General features: G+C 55.7%; 1 protein-coding gene across 1 annotated transcript in view; it reads left to right on the top strand.

Moving 5' to 3' along the window:
* LOC137311619 (plexin A3-like) overlaps positions 1–27,739 on the top strand; it is a gene marked incomplete at its 3' end in the record, with an annotated part of 195,978 nt that overhangs the window by 103,706 nt on the left and 64,533 nt on the right. Inside the window, exons 8-9 of the mRNA XM_067978717.1 lie at positions 5,223–5,337; positions 14,152–14,352. Coding sequence (XP_067834818.1) covers positions 5,223–5,337; positions 14,152–14,352 — 316 coding nt within the window. The remainder of the gene's footprint in view (positions 1–5,222; positions 5,338–14,151; positions 14,353–27,739) is intronic.

Genomic DNA, 27,739 nt, shown 5'->3' with positions numbered 1-27,739 from the left:
CTGTATCTAACCCTATACCTGCCCTGGGAGTGTTTGACGGGACAGTGTAGAGGGAGCTTTACTCTGTATCTAACCCTGTACCTGCCCTGGGAGTGTTTGACGGGACAGTGTAGAGGGAGCTTTACTCTGTATCTAACCCTGTACCTGCCCTGGGAGTGTTTGATGGGACAGTGTAGAGGGAGCTTTACTCTGTATCTAACCCTGTACCTGCCCTGGGAGTGTTTGATGGGACAGTGTAGAGGGAGCTTTACTCTGTATCTAACCCTGTACCTGCCCTGGGAGTGTTTGATGGGACAGTGTAGAGGGAGCTTTACTCTGTATCTAACCCTGTACCTGCCCCTGGGAGTGTTTGATGGGACAGTGTAGAGGGAGCTTTACTCTGTATCTAACCCTGTACCTGCCCTGGGAGTGTTTGATGGGACAGTGTAGAGGGAGCTTTACTCTGTATCTAACACTGTACCTGCCCTGGGAGTGTTTGATGGGACGGTGTAGAGGGAGCTTTACTCTGTATCTAACCCCGTGCTGTACCTGCCCTGGGAGTGTTTGATGGGACAGTGTAGAGGGAGCTTTACTCTGTATCTAACCCTGTACCTGCCCCTGGGAGTGTTTGAACGCTGTGAGAGAGATGAACTGGAAGTGATGTTCTTTATCGATCTGGTGAGGCTGGTGTCAAATTGTCGTTCGAACAAGACCTTGCGAACTGTGAATAAAGTGTCCAAGCCAAGCATTAAAGAGTAGCGGACAGGGCCCCATGTCGAGGAGGGGAGCTCATTTATTTTATTGAGAAAGCTCCGGGGGGGGAGGGCCGAGTGCAGGTCAGCACCGAGGGGGCGGAGAGAGCGGGAGTGAGGGTGAGGGCAGTCAAGGGGGAGGCGCTCGACAGCACTGAGCTTTTCATATCATCAGGCTCGAGATTGTAGGACGGAGTGAAGGCTGAGGGAGTGGAATGTGGAGAGACCCCGGTGAGAAGGAATTGAGTCGCAGATTCTGCCATTTTATCTTTTCCCACGGCAGGATTTAAAGTTTCTCTGTGTTACCCTGCGTGTGACGCACCCCCTGTCCCCCTGTCACACAGTGAGTGACGCACCCCCTGTCCCCCCGTCACACAGTGAGTGACGCACCCCCTGTCCCCCCGTCACACAGAGTGTCACGCACCCCCCTGTCCCCCTGTCACACAGTGAGTGACGCACCCCCTGTCCCCCCGTCACACAGTGAGTGACGCACCCCCTGTCCCCCCGTCACACAGTGAGTGACGCACCCCCTGTCCCCCCGTCACACAGTGTGTCACGCACCCCCTGTCCCCCCCGTCACACAGTGAGTGACGCACCCCCTGTCCCCCCGTCCCACAGTGAGTGACGCACCCCCTGTCCCCCCGTCACACAGTGAGTGACGCACCCCCTGTCCCCCCGTCACACAGTGAGTGACGCACCCCCTGTCCCCCCGTCACACAGTGAGTGACGCACCCCCTGTCCCCCCCGTCACACAGTGAGTGACGCACCCCCTGTCCCCCCCGTCACACAGTGAGTGACGCACCCCCTGTCCCCCCGTCACACAGTGAGTGACGCACCCCCTGTCCCCCCGTCACACAGTGCGTGACGCACCCCCTGTCCCCCCGTCACACAGTGTGTCACGCACCCCCTGTCCCCCCGTCACACAGTGAGTGACGCACCCCCTGTCCCCCCGTCCCACAGTGAGTGACGCACCCCCTGTCCCCCCGTCACACAGTGAGTGACGCACCCCCTGTCCCCCCGTCACACAGTGAGTGACGCACCCCCTGTCCCCCCCGTCACACAGTGAGTGACGCACCCCCTGTCCCCCCCGTCACACAGTGAGTGACGCACCCCCTGTCCCCCCGTCACACAGTGAGTGACGCACCCCCTGTCCCCCCGTCACACAGTGAGTGACGCACCCCCTGTCCCCCCGTCACACAGTGAGTGACGCACCCCCTGTCCCCCCGTCACACAGTGAGTGACGCACCCCCTGTCCCCCCGTCACACAGTGAGTGACGCACCCCCTGTCCCCCCGTCACACAGTGTGTGACGCACCCCCTGTCCCCCCGTCACACAGTGTGTCACGGACCCCCTGTCCCCCCGTCACACAGTGTGTCACGCACCCCCTGTCCCCCCGTCACACAGTGAGTGACGCACCCCCTGTCCCCCCGTCACACAGTGAGTGACGCACCCCCTGTCCCCCCGTCACACAGTGAGTGACGCACCCCCTGTCCCCCCGTCACACAGTGTGTGACGCACCCCCTGTCCCCCCGTCACACAGTGTGTCACGGACCCCCTGTCCCCCCGTCACACAGTGTGTCACGCACCCCCTGTCCCCCGTCACACAGTGAGTGACGCACCCCCTGTCCCCCCGTCACACAGTGTGTCACGCACCCCCTGTCCCCCCGTCACACAGTGAGTGACGCACCCCCTGTCCCCCCGTCACACAGTGTGTCACGCACCCCCTGTCCCCCCGTCACACAGTGAGTGACGCACCCCCTGTCCCCCGTCACACAGTGCGTGACGCACCCCCTGTCCCCCCGTCACACAGAGTGTCACGCACCCCCTGTCCCCCGTCACACAGTGTGTCACGCACCCCCTGTCCCCCCGTCACACAGTGAGTGACGCACCCCCTGTCCCCCCGTCACACAGTGTGTCACGCACCCCCTGTCCCCCCGTCACACAGTGTGTGACGCACCCCCTGTCCCACCGTCACACAGAGTGTCACGCACCCCCTGTCCCCCCGTCACACAGTGAGTGATGCACCCCCTGTCCCCCCGTCACACAGTGTGTCACGCACCCCCTGTCCCCCCGTCACACAGTGAGTGACGCACCCCCTGTCCCCCCGTCACACAGTGAGTGACGCACCCCCTGTCCCCCCGTCACACAGTGAGTGACGCACCCCCTGTCCCCCCGTCACACAGTGAGTGACGCACCCCCTGTCCCCCCGTCACACAGTGAGTGACGCACCCCCTGTCCCCCCGTCACACAGTGAGTGACGCACCCCCTGTCCCCCCGTCACACAGTGAGTGACGCACCCCCTGTCCCCCCGTCACACAGTGAGTGACGCACCCCCTGTCCCCCCGTCACACAGTGAGTGACGCACCCCCTGTCCCCCCGTCACACAGTGAGTGACGCACCCCCTGTCCCCCCGTCACACAGTGAGTGACGCACCCCCTGTCCCCCCGTCACACAGTGAGTGACGCACCCCCTGTCCCCCCGTCACACAGTGAGTGACGCACCCCCTGTCCCCCGTCACACAGTGTGCGACGCACCCCCTGTCCCCCCGTCACACAGTGAGTGACGCACCCCCTGTACCCGTCACACAGTGTGTGACGCACCCCCTGTCCCCCCGTCACACAGTGAGTGACGCACCCCCTGTCCCCCGTCACACAGTGTGCGACGCACCCCCTGTCCCCCCGTCACACAGTGAGTGACGCACCCCCTGTCCCCCCGTCACACAGTGAGTGACGCACCCCCTGTCCCCCGTCACACAGTGAGTGACGCACCCCCTGTCCCCCGTCACACAGTGAGTGACGCACCCCCTGTACCCGTCACACAGTGTGTGACGCACCCCCTGTCCCCCCGTCACACAGTGAGTGACGCACCCCCTGTCCCCCCGTCACACAGTGTGTCACGCACCCCCTGTCCCCCCCGTCACACAGTGAGTGACGCACCCCCTGTCCCCCCGTCACACAGTGAGTGACGCACCCCCTGTCCCCCCGTCACACAGTGAGTGACGCACCCCCTGTCCCCCCGTCACACAGTGAGTGACGCACCCCCTGTCCCCCGTCACACAGTGAGTGACGCACCCCCTGTCCCCCCCGTCACACAGTGAGTGACGCACCCCCTGTCCCCCCCGTCACACAGTGAGTGACGCACCCCCTGTCCCCCCCGTCACACAGTGAGTGACGCACCCCCTGTCCCCCCCGTCACACAGTGAGTGACGCACCCCCTGTCCCCCCCGTCACACAGTGAGTGACGCACCCCCTGTCCCCCCCGTCACACAGTGAGTGACGCACCCCCTGTCCCCCCCGTCACACAGTGAGTGACGCACCCCCTGTCCCCCCGTCACACAGTGAGTGACGCACCCCCTGTCCCCCCGTCACACAGTGAGTGACGCACCCCCTGTCCCCCCGTCACACAGTGAGTGACGCACCCCCTGTCCCCCCGTCACACAGTGAGTGACGCACCCCCTGTCCCCCCGTCACACAGTGAGTGACGCACCCCCTGTCCCCCCGTCACACAGTGAGTGACGCACCCCCTGTCCCCCCGTCACACAGTGAGTGACGCACCCCCTGTCCCCCCGTCACACAGTGAGTGACGCACCCCCTGTCCCCCCGTCACACAGTGAGTGACGCACCCCCTGTCCCCCCGTCACACAGTGAGTGACGCACCCCCTGTCCCCCCGTCACACAGTGCGCGACGCACCCCCTGTCCCCCCGTCACACAGTGCGCGACGCACCCCCTGTCCCCCCGTCACACAGTGAGTGACGCACCCCCTGTCCCCCCGTCACACAGTGAGTGACGCACCCCCTGTCCCCCGTCACACAGTGAGTCACGCACCCCCTGTCCCCCCGTCACACAGTGAGTCACGCACCCCCTGTCCCCCCGTCACACAGTGAGTCACGCACCCCCTGTCCCCCCGTCACACAGTGTGTCACGCACCCCCTGTCCCCCCGTCACACAGTGTGTCACGCACCCCCTGTCCCCCCGTCACACAGTGAGTGACGCACCCCCTGTCCCCCGTCACACAGTGTGTCACGCACCCCCTGTCCCCCCGTCACACAGTGAGTGACGCACCCCCTGTCCCCCGTCACACAGTGTGTCACGCACCCCCTGTCCCCCCGTCACACAGTGAGTGACGCACCCCCTGTCCCCCCGTCACACAGTGTGTCACGCACCCCCTGTCCCCCCGTCACACAGTGAGTGACGCACCCCCTGTCCCCCCGTCACACAGTGTGTCACGCACCCCCTGTCCCCCCGTCACACAGTGAGTGACGCACCCCCTGTCCCCCCGTCACACAGTGAGTGACACACCCCCTGTCCCCCCCGTCACACAGTGTGTCACGCACCCCCTGTCCCCCCGTCACACAGTGAGGGACACACCCCCGGCCCTCTTTCCGGCCTCTGAGTTACCTCGAGTGGGGTGTAAGTGTTGTTAAATTGAATGTCTCTTCTGTCGCGGACTGACCTGTCTTTCTCTGCCCTCTCTCTCGCTCTCTCTCTCAGGTGCCTGGCCTGTGTCGGCGGCCCCTACCCCTGTCACTGGTGCAAATTTCGGCACATCTGCACTCACGACGCGGGCGACTGCTCCTTCCAAGAGGGCCGAGTGAACATGACCGAGGTAAGGGCTCGGTGGCTGCCTCTGCACGCGGGCGTCGACCCTCGTCACGGAAAGGGGAACGTAAGCTGTCTTGTGGGGGTTGGTGTTTGATACTGAGCACCCCCTCCTCACAGAGCAGGAAAGGCACAGGCTCCTTTCCCGGCCTGTCTGGAGCCCGACCCTGGCAGCGATTTGTGGGGGTTGGAGCCCCTGGGTCGAGGAGGGGGAAGTCAGCCTGGGTTACTGCTCATAATGGCACGTGTCTGTGTTTCTCTCTGTGTGTCCGCCTGTGTCTCTGTGTCCGTCTGTATGCATCTGTCTGTGTGCGTCTTTCTGTCTGTACGTCTTCCTGTCTGTCTGTGCGTCTGTCTGTCTGCGTGCGTCTGTCTGTTTGTGCGGCTGTCTGAGAGTCTGTCTGTCTGCGCGTCTTTCTGTCTGTCTGCGCGTCCGCCTGCCTGTCTGTGCGTCCATCTGTCTGTGTGTGCATCTGCTGTCTGTCTGTCTCTGCGTCTGTCCCTGTGTGTGCGTCTGTCTCTGTGTGTGCGTCTGTCTCTGTGTGTGCGTCTGTCTGTCTGTGTGTGCGTCTGTCTCTGTGTGTGCGTCTGTCTCTGTGTGTGCGTCTGTCTCTGTGTGTGCGTCTGTCTCTGTGTGTGCGTCTGTCTCTGTGTGTGCGTCTGTCTGTCTGTGCGTCTGTCTGCCTGTGTGTGCGTCTGTCTGTCTGCGTCTGTCTGTTTGTGCGGCTGTCTGTCTGAGAGTTTGTCTGTCTGCGCGTCTTTCTGTCTGTCTGCGCGTCTTTCTGTCTGTCTGCGCGTCTTTCTGTCTGTCTGCGCATCTTTCTGTCTGTCTGCGCGTCCGCCTGTCTGTCTGTGCGTTCATCTGTCTGTGTGTGCATCTGTCTGTCTGTCTCTGCGTCTGTCTCTGTGTGTGCGTCCGTCTGTCTGTGTGTGCGTCTGTCTCTGTGTGTGCGTGTCTGTCTGTCTCTGTGTGTGCGTCTGTCTCTGTGTGTGCGTCTGTCTGTCTGTGCGCCTGTCTGCCTGTGTGTGCGTCCGTCTGTCTTGTGTGTTTATCTGTCTTGTGCGTTTGCCGGGACCGTCTGCGATCCCCCTCCTCCTCCCAGGGTTGAATAGCCCGTCGACACCAGCCTGTGAAGAACCACCGCTCGGGGGAGGTAGCAGAGGGCAGGGGCCCCCCCAGGGGAACCCAAATTCCAGCCGGAATTGGCGCCTTCAGGAGAGCGAGGGGAGGAAATGGGGTTTTTTTTTTAAGAAACAATTGAAAGAAGCCAAACAGAGCTGCCTGAAGAAAGGGTCCTTTATATCCAAAACGCTATCTGGCCTCCATCTGGCCTTTCGAGATATTTTTGCAGGCCGTGCCATTTGTATTAAGGGATTAAAACATTCTTTCCTCACTCTGTCATCTTTTATAAGATTAAACGGCCTTCGAGCTACTCGACGGGGTCTGTTAACCCGGCTGTGGCTCTCCTGACTGGCAGTGGCTCCTGACCCCTCCCCAAGTGTTTCAGGGGTCCCCCCTCCCGCCTCTCGCTGACTCTTGACGGGGCACAGGCCCACAGGCACTGGGCAACCTTGTGCTGCCAAACCCAGGTAGCTGATTCTAGCCGGCCTGTTTGGCAGTCAGGAAGGAACTCCCATCTCTCCGGCCCCTTTCACCCCCTCAGGACGTCCCAAAGTGCCTCACAGTCAATGAAGTCCTTTTATTTCTCAAGTGCGCTCACTGTTGCGATGTAGGAAACGCGGCAGCCGATTTGCGCACAGCAAGATCCCACAAACAGCCGATGTGCCAAACGGCCTGATCAGCTGTTTTGGGTGCTGGTTGAAGGATGAATATCGGCCCCAGGACACCGGGGAGAACTCCCCCCGCCCCTGATCTTCTTCCAATTGCGGCCGTGGGATCTTTTACGTCCCGCCTGAGAGGGCAGACGGGGGGGCCTCGGTTTAACGTCTCATCCCGGCTCTCTGCAAAAGCAATCCAGTTAGTCCCACTCCCCCGCCCTTTCCCCGTAGCCCTGCAAATTTTTTCCTTTCAAGTACTTATCCAGCTCCCTTTTGAAGGCCATGATTGAATCTGCCTCCACCACCCCCTCGGGCAGTGCATTCCAGATCCTAACCACTCGCTGTGTAAAAAAGTTTTCCCTCATGTCGCCTTTGGTTCTTTTGCCGATCACCTTAAATCTACGTCCTCTGGTTCTCGACCCTTCCACCAATGGGAACAGTTTCTCTCTATCTACTCTGTCTGGACCCTTCATGATTTTGAATACCTCGATCAAATCTCCTCACAACCGTCTCTGTTCCAAGGAGAACAACCCCAGCTTCTCCAGTCTGTCCATGTAACTAAAGTCCCTCATCCCTGGAATCATTCTAGTAAATCTCTTCTGCACCCTCTCTAAGGCCTTCACATCTTTCCTAAAGTGCGGTGCCCAGAACTGGACACAATACTCCAGTTGTGGCCGAACCAGTGTTTTATAAAGGTTCGTCGTGACTTCCTTGCTTTTGTACTCTATGCCTCTATTTATAAAGCCCAGGATCCCGTATGCTTTTTAAACCACTTTCTCAACCTGCCCTGCCACCTTCAACGATTTGTGCACATATACCCCCAGATCGCTCTGTTCCTGCACCCCTTTTAGAATTGTGCCCTCTAGTTTATATTGCCTCTCCTCGTTCTTCCTGCCGAAAAAGAGGGGGGAGAAAAATATTGTCCGATTTTATTTTTCCCTTGAAGACGTCTGAATGGATTCTTCCCCACGGTCGGAGCTGCGATGGGAATACCGGGCTGGCCAGTTTCCCGAGGGACCGTTGGGAGAGGCAGGTTCTATATTTAGTGGCCGGAAAGGGTTAACACTTGAGAACTCTGGTGCTATCAGCATCTCAACAGTCTGCCTTGCTTCCTTGGTGTTGGACTACCTTTGTGTGTGTGTGTGTGTTGACTTCCGTGAGGCCCGCACTCCCCCCGGCACCCCCCCCCGCCTTGTTTCTGTTTTCCTGTTTGCCTCCGCCGATTAGTTAACAGATCAAAGCCAGCCCGTAATTAATTAGCGGAGGGGGCCTCTCGTTGTGTTTACAGTCGCTGTTGACAGAAGGCAGCTGCTCGCCCACTTCAAACGCCGCTAAAGTGACCATTTTGCCAAGGTGATGAAGGAGTAAGCATGTGAAAAAGGATCTCGAGAAAGGTTTCGAGAGGGGGGCCTCTGTTTGGCTCGCTGGTGTGTCTCACTAAGTGTGCGTTCATGCAGAATCAGCAGTCCCAGTGCTTGCCCCTTCCAAGCTGCAGATTTTTAACACACAAAACACATTTCCCTCGTGGTGTCGGCCCTGCCTCGGTGGGGGTCTCTCTCTCTCGGAGTCAGAAGGTCGAGGGTTCGAGCCCCCGCTCCAGAGACTCGAGCCCCGTAATCCAGGCCTGACACTCCCCCACCCCGGTGTATCTGAGGGAGCGCCGCACTGACGGAGGGGCCGTCTTTCGGGATGAGACGTTAAACCGAGGCCCCCCCCGTCTGCCCCTCTCAGGTGGGACGTAAAAGATCCCACGGCCGCTATTGGAAAAAGAGCAGGGGTGGGGAGGGGGGAGTTCTCCCCGGGGTCCTGGGGCCGATATTTATCCCTCGACCAACGTCACTAAACCCAGATTAAACGGTCACGCATTCCCATCGCTGTTTGTGGGATCTTGCTTTGTGCAAGTTGGCTGCCAGGGTTTGGTTGCACTTCAAAAATAATTCATTGTAACGTGAAGTGCTTTGGGACATCCCGAGGAGGTGAAAGGCGCTATAGAAACGCAAGTTTGCTTTCTCTTGATCATTTTTTTTCTCTCCCAAGCCCTCTTTCTCTGCTTCTCTCGCTTTCTCCTTCACTTTGTCTCTCTTCTTTCGCCCTCTCTTTCCCTGATTATCCCTCTTCCTCCTCTCTCTGTCCTCTTGACCCTCTTTCACTTTCTCTCTCTATTTCTCTGTCTCGCTCTTTCTCTCACTAGGTCTCTTTGACTCTTTCTCTCTATTTCTCTCTTTCTCTCACTCACTCTCTCACTTTCCCAATTTCTCTTTCTCACTCTCATTCTATCTCTCATTTCTCTTTCACTCATTTTTTTCTCATCTTTTTTATCTCTTTCTCTCTCTCTGTCTCTGTCTCTCTCCCTCTCCCTCTGCGTCTCTCTCTCTCTCTCACTGTCTGTCTCTCTCTCTCCCTCGCTCTGACTCTCTCTGTCTGTCTGTCTCTCTCTCTCTGTCTCTCTCTCCCTCTCTCTCTGTCTCTCTCTCTCTCCCTCACTCTGTCTCTCTCTCTCTCTCTCTCCCTCACTCTGTCTCTGTCTCTCTCTCTCTCCCTCGCTCTGTCTCTCTCTCTCCCTCACTCTCTCTCTCTCCCTCTCTCTGTCTCTCTCCCTCACTGTCTGTCTCTCTCCCTCTCTGTCTCTCTCTCTCTCTCACTGTCTGTTTCTCTCTGTGTCTGTCTCTCTCTCTCTCTGTCTCTGCCTCTCTCTCCCTCTCCCTCTGTCTCTCTCCCTCTCCCTCTGTCTCTCTCTCTCTCCCTCGCTCTGTCTCTCTCTCTCTCTCTCTGTCTCTCTCTCTCTCCCTCGCTCTGTCTCTCTCTCTCTCCCTCGCTCTGTCTCTCTCTCTCTCCCTCGCTCTCTCTCTCTTTCTCTCTCACTCTCTCTCTCTTTCTCTCTCCCTCGCTCTCTCTCTCTCTGTCTCTCTGTCTGTCTGTCTCTCTCTCTCTGTCTCTCTCTCTCTGTCTCTCTCTCTCTCTCTGTCTCTCTCTCCCTCTCTCTCTGTCTCTCTCTCTCTCTCTGTCTCTCTCTCCCTCTCTCTGTCTCTCTCTCTCTCCCTCACTCTGTCTCTCTCTCTCCCTCGCTCTGTCTCTCTCTCTCCCTCACTCTCTCTCTCTCCCTCTCTCTGTCTCTCTCCCTCACTGTCTGTCTCTCTCCCTCTCTGTCTCTCTCTCTCTCTCTCTCACTGTCTGTTTCTCTCTGTGTCTGTCTCTCTCTCTCTGTCTCTGCCTCTCTCTCCCTCTCCCTCTGTCTCTCTCCCTCTCCCTCGCTCTGTCTCTCTCTCTCTCTCTGTCTCTCTCTCTCTCCCTCGCTCTGTCTCTCTCTCTCCCTCACTCTCTCTCTCTGTCTCTCTCTCCCCCTTACTCTCTCTCTCTCTCCCCCTCACTCTGTCTCTCTCTCTCTCTGTCTCTCTCTATCTCTCTCGCTCTCTCTCTATCTCTCTCTCTATCTCTCTCTGTCTCACACACGGTGAACGTGCAGAGGGAGCTGGGGATGGGGTGAGTGTGTTCTTTCTACTAACTGTCTCTCTCTCCCCCGCCTGGCCCTGCTCAGCCTCTTGTAACTCTGCAGACACAAAGACGATGCACCATCCCATGTCACTTTTATTGAGTGCTTCCAGGACTGATGTGTGGAGCTTTCTCAGGGGTCAAAGTCCAACGTCTGATGGATATTTGAGAACCCCTTCTGCTTTCTCAATGAGTTCGTTAATGAGCCCTGGGTAAAGATCCAAAGCTAATCTTTCCTTCCTTTCCCCGCTGTTTAACATTCAACCTTTTACAGCACAGGTGTTTAAGATGATTAAAAGGATTTGCTAGGGGAGAGAGAGAGAGAAACTATTTCCTCTGGTGAGGGGGAGTCCAGAACAAGGGGTTTAAAATTCGAGCGAGGCCGTTCAGGGGTGATGTCGGGAAGCACTTCCTCACACAAAGTGAGGGGGGTAATTCTGGAACTCCCTCCCCCCACCAAGGCAGAGGATTCAATTGAAAATTTCCAGATTAAGATCGCGAGATTTTGGTTGGGCCAGGGCTGTTGTAGTCAAGATACAAATCAGCCGCCATCCGGTTGAAGGGCAGAACGGGCTCGAGGGGCTGAATGGCCTCCTCCTGCTTCTGTGTTCCTTATTTCCTGAGTCCCTCCCCCACACTCCTCCCCCCTCCCCTCTTCTTGATGCTGCAGCACCCTGCGGTTAAATGGGGGCAAATGTACCGGCCATGCGTGTGGCTTAAAGGCCCCAGCTCCCAAAGCCATTCCGTGCCGTGTTTGGCATGGGGGGGTGGCTACAGCAAGGGAGGGGGGGGATAAATCAGCCAGGCTTCCTGCTTCAGATCACCATCCAGTGACCACATCTACCCCCACTGGAAAACGCCAGAGGAAAGGATCGGGGCCTGGCAGCGATGCCCACTGCAGTCAAATAGCCAATAGACACTGATTGTGAATTAGTGTGGAACCCACGTACTGCATGGAGCAGCTCCTTCGAGGGAGGGGACGGAGCTGAATTGCTTCTAATTCTTACCACGTCCTGTTAGCTGTCTTTGTTCTTGCCTCTGTAGTACTCTGTAACAGAATAACTGTAAAAGATACAGAGTAAAGCTCCCTCTACACTGTCCCATCAAACACTCCCAGGGCAGGTACAGGGTTAGATACAGAGTAAAGCTCCCTCTACACTGTCCCGTCAAACACTCCCAGGGCAGGTACAGGGTTAGATACAGAGTAAAGCTCCTTCTACACTGTCCCATCAAACACTCCCAGGGCAGGTACAGGGTTAGATACAGAGTAAAGCTCCCTCTACACTGTCCCGTCAAACACTCCCAGGGCAGGTACAGGGTTAGATACAGAGTAAAGCTCCCTCTACACTGTCCCATCAAACACTCCCAGGGCAGGTACAGGGTTAGATACAGAGTAAAGCTCCCTCTACACTGTCCCGTCAAACACTCCCAGGGCAGGTACAGGGTTAGATACAGAGTAAAGCTCCCTCTACACTGTCCCCATCAAACACTCCCAGGGCAGGTACAGGGTTAGATACAGAGTAAAGCTCCCTCTACACTGTCCCATCAAACACTCACAGGGCAGGTACAGGGTTAGATACAGAGTAAAGCTCCCTCTACACTGTCCCATCAAACACTCACAGGGCAGGTACAGGGTTAGATACAGAGTAAAGCTCCCTCTACACCGTCCCATCAAACACTCCCAGGGCAGGTACAGGGTTAGATACAGAGTAAAGCTCCCTCTACACTGTCCCATCAAACACTCCCAGGGCAGGTACAGGGGTAGATACAGAGTAAAGCTCCCTCTAATCTCCATGGATCGGGAATGCTCTCTCTCAGATGCTAAGGGACAGTTTACATCCAGCAGACTTACATCCCCATCAGTGAAACCCAGGCCCCTGGACAGCGTTACCAGAAAATACTTAACGAAAGCCCAGAGTCTGTCCTCACTCCGCAGCTGAATCTTCCACTGGTGAGCCTGCTCTCCCTGCCTCCCCTCCCCTCCGTTAATTAAATCAGCCGCCGGGAAGAGGAGACGACAGTTGACGCAGCATCTGTATCGCGTCTCGAATCGTTTCGCACACAGTGAATTATTTCGAAGTCCAGCGACGGCTGTTAACGTGGCCCAGGTTGGCCGCCGTTATTGCGGACAGCAAGACCCCTCGCAAAACAGCAGCGAGTGGAAGGGTCAGTTGCTTTGAGTGGCAAGTGTTTCTCCTCAGGATCTCTCCTCCTCACCCCCAATTATCCCGTGCCTTTAACGTCCAAGAGCTCGGTCAAAGAGGGAGGTTTTAAGGAGCGTCTTAAAGGAGGAGAGAGAGAGGCGGAGAGGTTTAGGGAGGGAATTCCAGAGCTTAGAGCCCAGGCACGGCCGCCAATGGTGGAACGATGGGAATGCGCAAGAGGCCAGAATTGGAGGAGCGCAGAGATCTCGGAGGGTCGTAGGGGCTGGAGGAGGTGACAGAGACAGGGAGGGGGGGGGCGAGGGCCATGGAGGGATTTGAAAACAAGGATGAGAATTTTAAAATGGAGGCGTTGCCGGCCTGGGAACCGGTGTCGGTCAGCGAGCACCGGGGCGGGGGTGATGGGTGAACGGGGGTTTTAGGATACGGGGGCAGCAGAGAAAGGAAAAAGGATTGACTTATATTCAAAGCTAGAGGGCCATCAATATAAGAGAGTCACTGATAAATCCAATCGGGGAATTCAGGAGAAACTCCTTTACCCAGAGAGCGGTGGGAATGTGGAACTCGCTCCCACATGGAGTGGTCGAGGGGAATAGAATCGACGGATTTAAGGGGAAGCTCGATAAACACATGAGGGAGAAAGGAACAGAAGGAGAGGGTGAGAGGGTGAGATGGAGTCGGCTCGTGTGGAGCATAAACACTGGGATAGCCCAGTTGGGCTGAATGGCCTGTTTCTGTGGCCTAGACTTTACGTAATTCTACATTTAAGGTTTAAAACCACATCACGAACGACCTGTGCTCTCCAGCTCCATCTTCCAGCCTCCCAGACTGGAACGGTCTTGCCTCAGGCCTCTGGCCTAATTGTCGCATTTGGAAAGCTGCCAATAAGGGAGCGTCTCTAAACTCCATCTTCCAAACTGATGTGAAAACTCCAGGGGCTCGAGCCCCGTAATCCAGGCCCCGACACTCCCCCACCCCCCCCTCCCCGGTGCTGGTACTGAGGGAGCGCCGCACTGACGGAGGGGGCCGTCTTTCGGATGAGACGTTAAACCGAGGCCCCCGTCTGCCCCTCTCGGGCGGGACGCAAAAGATCCCACGGCCGCTATTGGAAGAAGAGCAGGGGTGGGGGGGGCCAATAATTACCCCTCAACCAACATCTCTTCAAAAAAACCAGGTGATCTGGTCATTTATCTCATCGCTGTTTTGTGGGATCTTGCTGTGCGCAAATTGGCTGCTGCGTTTCCCACATGACAACAGTGACCGCACTTCAAAAAAAAAAGTACTTCATTGGCCGAGAAACGCTTTGGGACGTCCTGAGGCTGTAGAATTGCAAGTATCGTTCTTACGTACAATCCCCCCATTTTATCATTTACCCCTTCTCTCTGTTGCAGACGTGCCCTCAGATTATGCCGACTGACGATCTCCTGGTCCCCGTAGGGGTGGTTCGGCCAATCACGCTGCGAGCGAGAAACCTGCCTCAGCCTCAGTCGGGCCAGAGGAGCTACGAGTGTATATTCAGCATACAGGAGCGCCTCCAGCGAGTCCCCGCAGTTAGGTTCAACAGCAGCAGCATCCAGTGTCAAAATACCTCAGTAAGAGCGATACACGGAGTTCCCTTCTCTCCCCCGCTCACCCCCTCTGCCGTTCAGTATCAGCTCTCTCTCTCTCTCTGTCTGTCGCTCTCTAAGTCTCTCAATCTCTCTGTCGCTCTCTCTCTCTCTCTCTCTCTCTGTCTGTTGCTCTCTCTCTCTCTCTCAATCTCTCCCTCGCTCTTGCTCTCTCTCTTTCTCTCTCCCGCGCTCTCTCTGTCACTCTCTGACTCTCTCTCTCTCTCTCTGTCGCTCTCACAATCTCTCAACCTCTCTGTTGCTCTTGCTCTCTCTCTCTCTCTCTCTCTCTCTCCTGCGTGCTCTCTCTCTCCCTGTTGCTCTCTCAATCTCTCTGTCGCTCTTGCTCTCTCTCTCCCGCGCTCTCTCTCTCACTTTCTGTCGCTCTATGTCTGATTCATGCACTCTCTCACTCTCTCTGTCTCTCTCTCTCTTGCTCTGTTTCTGTCTCTGTGTCTCTCTCTCTATCTCTGACTCTCTATCTCTGTATCTGTCTCTGTCTATCTCTGTCTCTGTTTCTCTTGCTCTGCCTCTGTCTCTCTCTGCCTCTGTCTCTGTCTCTAACTCTGTGTGTCTCTCTCTCCCTCTGTGTATCTCTCTCTCCCTCTGTGTATCTCTCTCTCCATCTGTGTATCTCTCTCTCCATCTGTGTATCTCTCTCTCCATCTGTGTATCTCTCTCTCCATCTGTATGTCTCTCTATCTCTGACTCTCACTCTGTCTCTGTCTCTCTGCCCCTAACGCTGTGTGTCTCTCTCTCTGACTCTCTCTCCCTCTGTGTATCTCTCTCTCCATCTGTATGTCTCACTATCTCCGACTCTCACTCTGTCTCTGACTCTCTCTCCCTCTGTGTGTCTCTCTCTCCATCTGTATGTCTCTATCTCTGACTCTCTCTCACTCTGTCTCTGTCTCTCTCTCCCTCTGTGTGTCTCTCTCTCCATCTGTATGTCTCTCTATCTCTGACTCTCTCTCACTCTGTCTCTGTCTCTCTCTCCCTCTGTGTATCTCTCTCTCCATCTGTATGTCTCTCTATCTCCGACTCTCACTCTGTCTCTGTCTCTCTCTCCCTCTGTGTATCTCTCTCTCCATCTGTATGTCTCTATCTCTGACTCTCTCTCACTCTGTCTCTGTCTCTCTCTCCCTCTGTGTGTCTCTCTCTCCATCTGTATGTCTCTCTATCTCTGACTCTCTCTCACTCTGTCTCTGTCTCTCTCTCCCTCTGTGTATCTCTCTCTCCATCTGTATGTCTCTCTATCTCCGACTCTCACTCTGTCTCTGTCTCTCTCTCCCTCTGTGTATCTCTCTCTCCATCTGTATGTCTCTCTATCTCCGACTCTCACTCTGTCTCTGTCTCTCTCTCCCTCTGTGTGTCCCTCTCTCCATCTGTATGTCTCTCTATCTCCGACTCTCACTCTGTCTCTGTCTCTCTCTCCCTCTGTGTATCTCTCTCTCCATCTGTATGTCTCTCTATCTCCGACTCTCACTCTGTCTCTGTCTCTCTCTCCCTCTGTGTATCTCTCTCTCCATCTGTATGTCTCTCTATCTCCGACTCTCACTCTGTCTCTGTCTCTCTCTCCCTCTGTGTGTCTCTCTCTCCATCTGTATGTCTCTCTATCTCCGACTCTCACTCTGTCTCTGTCTCTCCCTCCCTCTGTGTGTCTCTCTCTCCATCCGTATGTCTCTCTATCTCTGACTCTCTCTCACTCTGTCTCTGGCTCTCTCGATCTCTGACTCTCTGTGTCGCTCTCTGTCTCTCTCTCTCTCTCTAACCCAACTACCCGATGGTGCCCAGTGGCCATAAAGGGCAGGAGTGGCAGAGCCAGGTGGCAAATGTTCTGCCCCCGGGGGAGGCAGTGGGCTGAGATTGGACAATGTATGTCCCTCTGTAGTCAGGAGCTCGGCACTGCGCAATCTAGTCGCGGGTACAGTTGTGTCTACAATATAAGAGAGTCACTAATAGTACCAATCGGGAATTCAGGAGAAACTTCTTTACCCAGAGAGCGGTGGGAATGTGGAACTCACTCCCACATGGAGTGGTCGAGGGGAATAGAATGGATGGATTTAAGGGGAAGCTCGATAAACACACGAGGGAGAAAGGAATAGAAGGATATGCTGATAGGGTGAGATGAAGTAGGGAGGGGGGAGGCTCGTGTGGAGCATGAACACAACCAGGGTTGGCGATCTGGGTCTCTTGACGATTAAAACCATGTTGAGACTAATGGAGGGTCTTGAGGACAAAATGCAGTGGGGACCACCCCCCCCTGCCTCCTCACTCACTCACTCCTCCATAATTGGTTGCTGGAGGATTATGAGGAGAGGCGAAAGAAAGCAGTCCACTGAAGGAGAGACGGGAGTCGGTAGCTTTGGTTACGGTGCCCATGGCAACCGGGCCTAGCTCCTGCAAAAAGCCTCTCTCAGGATTGACTGACCGGCGTCAATAATGGAGAGGCCCAGACAGCGGGGGGAGCGATCCGCCTCCGTGCTAGCCTTGTCATCTTTCTTTCTAACGCACGGGTTAAGAAAAATGTCCCCTTTCACCGATGTTACCCGTCCTGGTAACAATTAATAGCGTTTACTCGACAGCCCCCACCCAGGTGTTAGCTACCTGTGGTTCCCCTTCAATTTTTCCTTTTTCCTTCTCCCTCCCCGGTGCCCGGCCTCCTCCTCCTTCGCGCGCTGCTCGATCGTGGGGTGAATCGCAGCCCAGCCTGGCCTCCGCGCCCCCCCCGACCCCAGCGATCAGCAAGTTGGCATCTTGGCTCGTGTCCATCCCTCTCCCCCCGACCCCACCGTTCCCCCTCCCACCCAAAGCGGCGAGACTGACTAGCGATCGCTGGGGGAGGAAAATCTGCCGTGCCTCCCTCCACAGTCGAATAGCCAACTGTCCCGGCTCGCAGGTGGTGGGTGGGCGGAGAATGAATGCTCGGTGAGGATTAAGCGCCACTGAACGCCAGTGAGAGTCGGAGAGGGGGAGAGAACTGGGCAGAGGGGTGGGTGGGCGGCAGGGAGAGAGAGAGAGACACATAAGGCCGACCTTGGAAGATTTTCCTTACTGGCGCGGGAAAAGTTGTCCGCAGAAATTGGGAATCGCGAGAGGGGAGCAGACGGGAAGCAGACAAAAGTCTGCGAGAGAGAGAGAGGCAGAGATAGATAGAGAGAGACGGAGAGAGAGAGAGACAGAGAGTCAGAGAGAGAGAGAGAGAGAAATGGAGAGAGAGAGAGAGACGGTGGGAGAGAGACGGTGAGAGAGAGAGAGAGACAGTAAGAGAGACGGTGAGAGAAAGAGAGAGACAGAGAGACGGTGAGAGAGAGAGATGGTAAGAGAGACGGTGATAGAAAGAGAGAGAGAGAGAGACGGTGAGAGAGAGAGAGACGGTGAGAGAGAGAGAGACGGTGAGAGAGAGAGAGACGGAGAGAGAGAGAGAGACAGTGATAGAAAGAGAGCGACAGAGAGACGGTGAGAGAGAGAGACGGTGAGAGAGAGAGAGAGACAGTAAGTGAGACGGTGAGAGAAAGAGAGCGACAGAGACGGTGAGAGAGAGAGAGATGGTGAGAGAGAGAGACGGTGAGAGAGAGAGAGACGGTGAGAGAGAGAGAGACGGTGAGAGAGAGAGACGGTGAGAGAGAGAGAGACGGTGAGAGAGAGAGAGATGGTGAGAGAGAGAGATACGGTGAGAGAGAGAGAGAGACGGTGAGAGAGAGAGAGATGGTAAGAGAGACGGTGAGAGAAAGAGAGCGACAGAGAGACGGTGAGAGAGAGAGAGAGAGAGAGAGACGGTGAGAGAGAGAGAGAGACAGTAGAGAGACGGTGATAGAAAGAGAGAGACAGAGAGACGGTGAGAGAGAGAGAGAGACGGTGAGAGAGAGAGAGAGAGACGGTGAGAGAGAGAGAGACGGTGAGAGAGAGAGAGAGACGGTGAGAGAGAGAGAGAGAGACGGTGAGAGAGAGAGAGAGAGACGGTGAGAGAGAGAGAGACGGTGAGAGAGAGAGAGACGGTGAGAGAGAGAGAGACGGTGAGAGAGAGAGAGACGGTAAGAGAGACGGTGATAGAAAGAGAGAGACAGAGAGACGGTGAGAGAGCGAGAGAGAGAGCGAGAGAGAGACGGTAAGAGAGAGAGAGAGAGAGAGACAGAGAGAGAGAGCGAGAGAGAGAGATGGTGAGAGAGAGACAGAGACAGAGAGAGAGAGCGAGAGACGGTGAGAGAGAGAGAGCGAGAGACGGTGAGAGAGAGAGAGACAGAGAGAGAGAGCGAGAGAGAGAGATGGTGAGAGAGAGACAGAGAGTGTGAGATGCTAGTTGCGGAGACCCTGCTCGAATATGCAGAGAAATTGTGGTCATAGCACAGGGAGCTGTTAACATTCAGGCATAAGGTACAAAACGCCCACCCTGACATCTCCGAGATGTCAGCCTGTCCCCGGAGTCTCCGCGAAGGATAATGGGAATGCTGGGACACAAAAACACACATATTTATTCATCAGCCGCACATTTATCGATGGTACAAAAGGGAACCTTTCCAGGGGTCTGCCTGCAGCTGCAGTGTGAGAGAAAAGTGTGAGAGTGTTCACACCTAGGGAGAGGAGGGGGGGTGAGGGGGAGAGGAGGGGGGGTGAGGGGGAGAGGAGGGGAGGGGAGAGGAGGGGGAAGAAGAGGGGGATGGGTGGGGAGGAGGAGGGGAGAGGGGGCGGGGTGGGGAGGAGGGGAGGGAAGAGGGAAAGGAGAGGGGGAGGGGTGAGGAGGGGAGGGGAGGGAGAGGAGGGGGAGGGGTGGGGAGAGGAGGGGGAGGGGTGGGGAGTGGAGCAGAGGAGGGGAGGGGTGGGGAGAGGGGAGGGGGAGGGGTGGGGAGGAGGGGAGGGGGAGCGGTGGGCAGGTGGGGAGGGTGGAGGGGTGGGCAGGAGGGGAGGGGAGAGGGAAAGGAGTGGGGAGTAGGGGAGGGGTGGGGAGGAGGAGAGGGGAGAGAGCGAAAGGAGAGGGGGAGGGGAGGGGGGAAGGGGAGGTCAGTGGCTCATCAGCAACAGCCCACAGGCTGCAATCTCAATCTCTCTTTTCTCATTCCCTCTCTCTTTCTCTCCCATTCCCTCTCTCTTTCTCTCCCATTCCCTCTCTCTCTCTCATTCCCTCTCTCTTTCTCTCCCATTCCCTCTCTCTTTCTCTCCCATTCCCTCTCTCTTTCTCTCCCATTCCCTCTCTCTTTCTCTCCCATTCCCTCTCTCTTTCTCTCCCATTCCCTCTCTCTTTCTCTCCCATTCCCTCTCTCTTTCTCTCCCATTCCCTCTCTCTTTCTCTCCCATTCCCTCTCTCTTTCTCTCCCATTCCCTCTCTCTTTCTCTCCCCGGTTATCTCTCAACCAACCTCACTTTAAAAAAAACACAGATGATCTGGCCATTTATCCCATCTGTACGGGGCCTTACACAGGACGGAGTCTTGGCAGTGGTGGGAGGCATGGTCGGAATTAATAGATTGAATATTGAGAGCACGACAGGCGGCCTTAACGTCCTGCGAACTAAATTCCAAGAAGTTATGCGAAAGGAGGGGGTTGTACAGTCTGGCATCATAAGAAATAGGAGCAGGAGTCGGCCATTCGGCCCCTCGTCCGCCATTCAATCAGATCATGGCTGATCTTCGACCTCAACTCCACTTTCCCGCCCGATCCCCGTACCCTTGGCGCCCTCGCAGAAGGGGTTAATACCCAAGTTAACATGCTAGATTCCGTCGAGCGTTCCATATAAGCCGCCCACGCAATTAACGCCCTCATTCACGGAACAAAAAGCGCCACTAAAGAGGCCTCGGCAGCAGTCACCAGCACGGCCTTCGAGGCTTGGAAGCCAGCGTTAGCCTTTTTCCGACTACCCCATTGGACCAACAACTTGCATTAAGAGAGCGCCCTTAACGTAGTGAGACGCCCCAAGGCACTCCGCAGTCGAATAGCCGCGGAAATGGCCGCAGAAGTGAGCGGATGGGGGCGCCACCAGAGCCCGCGGAACCTGCGCCCCCAGCCGGGAGCCGGGAGAGCAAGGGAGAAGATTGTAGTTGCTAACAGCGTGTTCAGTCATGGCACGACTGATCTCAGTTACGCCTCAGAGCGGAAAGTGAAGTACTGAGGTAACGGCCCCCTCCTGGGATTCCATCTTTACTTAAACAGCTGCTGCCTGCCGAAAGGTCGGAGAAAGTAACGCTGGGTTCCTGTGAGAAAGTTGACCCGTCCCGAATTAAATAACTTGGCCCAATTTTCCTAATGCACCGTGCAGGCCTCAGGCCTGAGGCCTGAGGTGAAAGGTCGTCGCGTCAGCATTCATGCCGGCTGACGCCAGGCTCGTTAGTAACGGCTCACTTAAAATCACGCCTGACCTTCCCCGGGTGCCTCATCTGACCTTCCAGAGAGCAGCTTAACTGTCGGTGCGCTGGGCTTCTGAAACTCTCTGGGGTACAGTACTGGTGGGTCCGGGTCTGTCACTGTATAACACTGGGGTACAGTACTGGTGGGTCCAGGTCTGTCTCTGTATAACACTGGGGTACAGTACTGGTGGGTCCAGGTCTCTCACTGTATAACACTGGGGTACAGTACTGGTGGGTCCAGGTCTGTCACTGTATAACACTGGGGTACAGTACTGGTGGGTCCGGGTCTGTCACTGTATAACACTGGGGTACAGTACTGGTGGGTCCAGGTCTCTCACTGTATAACACTGGGGTACAGTACTGGTGGGTCTGTCACTGTATAACACTGGGGTACAGTACTGGGGGGTCTGGGTCTGTCACTGTATAACACTGGGGTACAGTACTGGTGGGTCCAGGTCTCTCACTGTATAACACTGGGGTACAGTACTGGTGGGTCCAGGTCTCTCACTGTATAACACTGGGGTACAGTACTGGTGGGTCCAGGTCTGTCACTGTATAACACTGGGGTACAGTACTGGGGGGTCCAGGTCTGTCACTGTATAACACTGGGGTACAGTACTGGGGGGTCCGGGTCTGTCACTGTATAACACTGGGGTACAGTACTGGGGGGTCCAGGTCTGTCACTGTATAACACTGGGGTACAGTACTGGGGGGTCCAGGTCTCTCACTGTATAACACTGGGGTACAGTACTGGTGGGTCCGGATCTGTCTCTGTATAACACTGGGGTACAGTACTGGGGGGTCCGGGTCTGTCACTGTATAACACTGGGGTACAGTACTGGTGGGTCCAGGTCTCTCACTGTATAACACTGGAGTACAGTACTGGTGGGTCCAGGTCTGTCACTGTATAACACTGGGGTACAGTACTGGTGGGTCCGGGTCTCTCACTGTATAACACTGGGGTACAGTACTGGTGGGTCCGGGTCTCTCACTGTATAACACTGGGGTACAGTACTGGTGGGTCCGGGTCTGTCACTGTATAACACTGGGGTACAGTACTGGTGGGTCCGGGTCTCTCACTGTATAACACTGGGGTACAGTACTGGTGGGTCCAGGTCTGTCACTGTATAACACTGGGGTACAGTACTGGTGGGTCCAGGTCTGTCACTGTATAACACTGGGGTACAGTACTGGTGGGTCCAGGTCTGTCACTGTATAACACTGGGGTACAGTACTGGTGGGTCCAGGTCTGTCACTGTATAACACTGGGGTACAGTACTGGTGGGTCCGGATCTGTCTCTGTATAACACTGGGGTACAGTACTGGTGGGTCCGGGTCTGTCACTGTATAACACTGGGGTACAGTACTGGTGGGTCCGGGTCTGTCACTGTATAACACTGGGGTACAGTACTGGTGGGTCCAGGTGTCTCACTGTATAACACTGGGGTACAGTACTGGGGGGTCCGGGTCTGTCACTGTATAACACTGGGGTACAGTACTGGTGGGTCCGGGTCTGTCACTGTATAACACTGGGGTACAGTACTGGTGGGTCCAGGTCTGTCCCTGTATAACACTGGGGTACAGTACTGGTGGGTCCAGGTCTGTCCCTGTATAACACTGGGGTACAGTACTGGTGGGTCCAGGTCTCTCACTGTATAACACTGGGGTACAGTACTGGGGGGTACAGGTCTGTCACTGTATAACACTGGGGTACAGTACTGGGGGGTCCGGGTCTGTCACTGTATAACACTGGGGTACAGTACTGGTGGGTCCGGGTCTGTCACTGTATAACACTGGGGTACAGTACTGGTGGGTCCAGGTCTCTCACTGTATAACACTGGGGTACAGTACTGGTGGGTCCGGGTCTCTCACTGTATAACACTGGGGTACAGTACTGGTGGGTCCAGGTCTGTCACTGTATAACACTGGGGTACAGTACTGGGGGGTCCAGGTCTCTCACTGTATAACACTGGGGTACAGTACTGGTGGGTCCGGGTCTGTCACTGTATAACACTGGGGTACAGTACTGGGGGGTCCAGGTCTCTCACTGTATAACACTGGGGTACAGTACTGGGGGGTCCAGGTCTGTCACTGTATAACACTGGGGTACAGTACTGGGGGGTCCAGGTCTGTCACTGTATAACACTGGGGTACAGTACTGGGGGGTCCAGGTCTCTCACTGTATAACACTGGGGTACAGTACTGGTGGGTCCGGGTCTGTCACTGTATAACACTGGGGTACAGTACTGGGGGGTCCGGATCTGTCTCTGTATAACACTGGGGTACAGTACTGGTGGGTACAGGTCTCTCACTGTATAACACTGGGGTACATTACTGGGGGGTCCAGGTCTCTCACTGTATAACACTGGGGTACAGTACTGGTGGGTCCAGGTCTGTCACTGTATAACACTGGGGTACAGTACTGGTGGGTCCGGATCTGTCTCTGTATAACACTGGGGTACAGTACTGGGGGGTCCGGGTCTGTCACTGTATAACACTGGGGTACAGTACTGGGGGGTCCAGGTCTCTCACTGTATAACACTGGGGTACAGTACTGGGGGGTCCAGGTCTCTCACTGTATAACACTGGGGTACAGTACTGGGGGGTCCGGGTCTGTCTCTGTATAACACTGGGGTACAGTACTGGGGGGTCCAGGTCTCTCACTGTATAACACTGGGGTACAGTACTGGGGGGTCCAGGTCTCTCACTGTATAACACTGGGGTACAGTACTGGTGGGTCCGGATCTGTCTCTGTATAACACTGGGGTACAGTACTGGGGGGTCCAGGTCTCTCACTGTATAACACTGGGGTACAGTACTGGGGGGTCCGGGTCTGTCACTGTATAACACTGGGGTACAGTACTGGTGGGTCCAGGTCTGTCTCTGTATAACACTGGGGTACAGTACTGGTGGGTCCAGGTCTGTCTCTGTATAACACTGGGGTACAGTACTGGTGGGTCCAGGTCTGTCACTGTATAACACTGGGGTACAGTACTGGTGGGTCCAGGTCTGTCTCTGTATAACACTGGGGTACAGTACTGGTGGGTCCAGGTCTGTCTCTGTATAACACTGGGGTACAGTACTGGTGGGTCCAGGTCTGTCTCTGTATAACACTGGGGTACAGTACTGGTGGGTCCAGGTCTGTCCCTGTATAACACTGGGGTACAGTACTGGGTGGTCCAGGTCTGTCACTGTATAACACTGGGGTACAGTACTGGGGGGTCCAGGTCTGTCACTGTATAACACTGGGGTACAGTACTGGTGGGTCCAGGTCTGTCACCGTATAACACTGGGGTACAGTACTGGTGGGTCTAGGTCTCTCACTGTATAACACTGGGGTACAGTACTGGTGGGTCCGGGTCTGTCACTGTATAACACTGGGGTACAGTACTGGTGGGTCCGGGTCTGTCACTGTATAACACTGGGGTACAGTACTGGTGGGTCCAGGTCTGTCACCGTATAACACTGGGGTACAGTACTGGTGGGTCTAGGTCTCTCACTGTATAACACTGGGGTACAGTACTGGGGGGTCCAGGTCTGTCTCTGTATAACACTGGGGTACAGTACTGGGGGGTCCAGGTCTGTCCCTGTATAACACTGGGGTACAGTACTGGGGGGTCCAGGTCTGTCACTGTATAACACTGGGGTACAGTACTGGTGGGTCCAGGTCTGTCCCTGTATAACACTGGGGTACAGTACTGGTGGGTCCAGGTCTGTCACTGTATAACACTGGGGTACAGTACTGGGGGGTCCAGGTCTGTCTCTGTATAACACTGGGGTACAGTACTGGGGGGTCCGGATCTGTCACTGTATAACACTGGGGTACAGTACTGGGGGGTCCAGGTCTGTCTCTGTATAACACTGGGGTACAGTACTGGGGGGTCCAGGTCTGTCCCTGTATAACACTGGGGTACAGTACTGGGGGGTCCAGGTCTGTCACTGTATAACACTGGGGTACAGTACTGGTGGGTCCAGGTCTGTCCCTGTATAACACTGGGGTACAGTACTGGGGGGTCCAGGTCTGTCACTGTATAACACTGGGGTACAGTACTGGGGGGTCCAGGTCTGTCACTGTATAACACTGGGGTACAGTACTGGTGGGTCCAGGTCTGTCACTGTATAACACTGGGGTACAGTACTGGTGGGTCCAGGTCTCTCACTGTATAACACTGGGGTACAGTACTGGGGGGTCCAGGTCTGTCACTGTATAACACTGGGGTACAGTACTGGTGGGTCCAGGTCTGTCTCTGTATAACACTGGGGTACAGTACTGGGGGGTCCAGGTCTGTCACTGTATAACACTGGGGTACAGTACTGGGGGGTCCAGGTCTGTCCCTGTATAACACTGGGGTACAGGTCTGTCACTGTATAACACTGGGGTACAGTACTGGTGGGTCCAGGTCTCTCACTGTATAACACTGGGGTACAGTACTGGGGGGTCCAGGTCTGTCACTGTATAACACTGGGGTACAGTACTGGTGGGTCCAGGTCTGTCTCTGTATAACACTGGGGTACAGTACTGGGGGGTCCAGGTCTGTCACTGTATAACACTGGGGTACAGTACTGGTGGGTCCAGGTCTCTCACTGTATAACACTGGGGTACAGTACTGGGGGGTCCGGGTCTGTCACTGTATAACACTGGGGGACAGTACTGGGGGGTCCAGGTCTGTCACTGTATAACACTGGGGTACAGTACTGGGGGGTCCGGGTCTCTCACTGTATAACACTGGGGTCACATAGTTTGATTAAGAGTATTACATAAAGCTTATCGACTTGAATGCAACTGATATCGGTAACTCTGCAAAACTAGCTTAGTGACGGCAGCAGCCTGATTGCATTTAAGGCAGGAATGTCCCCAGACTTTTACCTCTGTGGGTGGCCTGGGTGCAACCATTTTGGTCAGCTGGGTGTCTGACACATGTAGAAACCCATCTCGATACAGAGTCCACACTCTCCCCCTGTGGGGACACCCCCCACTTCCCTTAACCCACACTGGGAAAGGCTCTGTTTACCCCAGTATGGAGTGCACACACACACTCTATCTCTCTCTCTCTCTCTCGGAGGGCCTTGGATACTTCCGTCCCTGTTCCCGGAAATCTGCCTCTATCCCCAGCCGCTGGTACTGGCAGATTCCTGGCTTCCGATTTACATTTCGACTCTTTCCAAGTCTCCCGACCCACAGAATTCAGACTGCACACACCGGCAAGTGGGAGGTTTCTGGGCAAATCGAAAGTGAGCTGACTAGGCGATGAGCAAGCCCAAGGGGAGGGGAGAGGGCTGCTGTGTCTCACTCGTGCCTCGGAGTCAGAAGCTCGGGGGTTCGAGCTCCCGAGACTCGAGCCCCGTAATCCAGGCCCCGACACTCCCCCCGCCCGATGCCGGTACCGAGGGAGCGCCGCACTGTCGGAGGGGCCGTCTTTCGGGATGAGACGTTAAACCGAGGCCCCCGTCTGCCCCTCTCGGGCGGGACGCAAAAGATCCCACGGCCGCTATTGGAAGAAGAGCAGGGGGAGAGGGGGAGTCCTCCCCGGGGTCCTGGGGCCGATATTTATCCCTCGACCATCATCACTTAAAAAAAAAAACAGATGATCTGGGGCGTTATCACATGGCTGTTGGTGGGATCTTGCTGTGTGTAAATTGGCTGCCGCATTTCCTACATTACAACAGTGAGCACACATCGATAAAAGTACTCCGTTGGCTGTGAAACGCTTTGGGACGTCCTGAGGCAGTGAAAGCCGCTGTAGAAATGCCAGTTCCATCTTTTATTCAATAACAACCTGCATTTGTATATCCCCTTTAATGTAGTAAATTGTCCCCAAGGCCCTTTGCAGGAGCGTGAATCAGACACCGAGCCCCGTAAGGAGATATTGGGACAGGCGACCAAAAGCTCGGTCAAAGAGGGAGGTTTTAAGGAGCGTCTTAAAGGAGGAGGGAGAGAGGCGGAGAGGTTTAGGGAGGGAATTCCAGAGCTTAGGGCCGAGGCACGGCCGCCAATGGTGGAGCGATGGGAGTTGGTGGGAAAGGGGGGAGTTGGACAAGAGGCTGTTATTGGAACATTGATATCCATCGCACAGTGGCGATAACCCACTGCCCTTTATTACTATTCAGCCCTCCAAGGGTTAATCGGTACCAGGACCACCAACCCCCTTCCCCTCACGCACGCGACTGCGACGGGCTGCAGAGGAGGTGTTTTGCAGCGATTGGAATGGGAGGCAAGATCCCAGGTGGGACATTTTGGAAGCAGAGCAAGGTCGCTGAACATCCTTGAAAGGCTGGCGCTTCCGAGTGGGCTTTGCGTTCCCTCCCTCTCCAATCCACTGAAACAAACACCCTCTCACAGAGGGCTGAGAACGCACCCCTCCCCCTGCTCGCCTGCCCCAGCCAAACACCGGGGCTGCGATCAAGGGTCTCGCCTGCTTAAGAGCCCTCCGCTCCCCCCTCTTCCCCATCACCCACCTTCCCCCCCCTCGCAACCCAGGTCGCAACTCTGTCGGACGTCCCCTCTGGGGACCCTCCCGACTTGGGTCAGCCCCCGATTCCCATCGCTCCACCATTGGCGGCCGTGCCTCGGGCCTAAGCTCTGGAGTTCCCTCCCTAAACCTCTCCGCCTCTCTCTCTCCTCCTTTAAGACGCTCCTTAAAACCTCCCTCTTTGACCAAGCTTTTGGTCACCTGTCCTAATATCTCCTCACGGGGCTCGGTGTCAAATTTAGTCTGATTTACGCTCCTGGGAAGGACCTTGGGGACGTTTTACTGCGGTAAAGGGACTGGGTAAATGCAGGGTGTTGGTGTTCTTTGATCTGGATTTCAAGTTCCTTCCTCACTTCTGGGTCTTTCAGACGCTGAGTGCAATGAGAGTGAGTCTCTCTTTCTTTCTCTCTTTCTCCCTGTCTCTCTCTTTCTCTTTCTCACTTTCTCTCTCTCTCTCTCACTTTCTTTCTCTCTATCTCTTTCTCACTTTCTTTCTCCCTTTGTTTCTCTCTCTCTTTCTCCCTTTGTTTCTCTCTCTTTCTTTCTCTCTTTCTCTCTCTCTCTTTCT

Source organism: Heptranchias perlo, unplaced genomic scaffold (assembly GCF_035084215.1).
Source record: "Heptranchias perlo isolate sHepPer1 unplaced genomic scaffold, sHepPer1.hap1 HAP1_SCAFFOLD_372, whole genome shotgun sequence".
In the NCBI taxonomy this organism is placed as follows: Eukaryota; Metazoa; Chordata; class Chondrichthyes; order Hexanchiformes; family Hexanchidae; genus Heptranchias; species Heptranchias perlo.
Note: the sequence above shows the minus strand (reverse complement) of the source record. Positions and strands in the feature narration are given on the sequence as shown.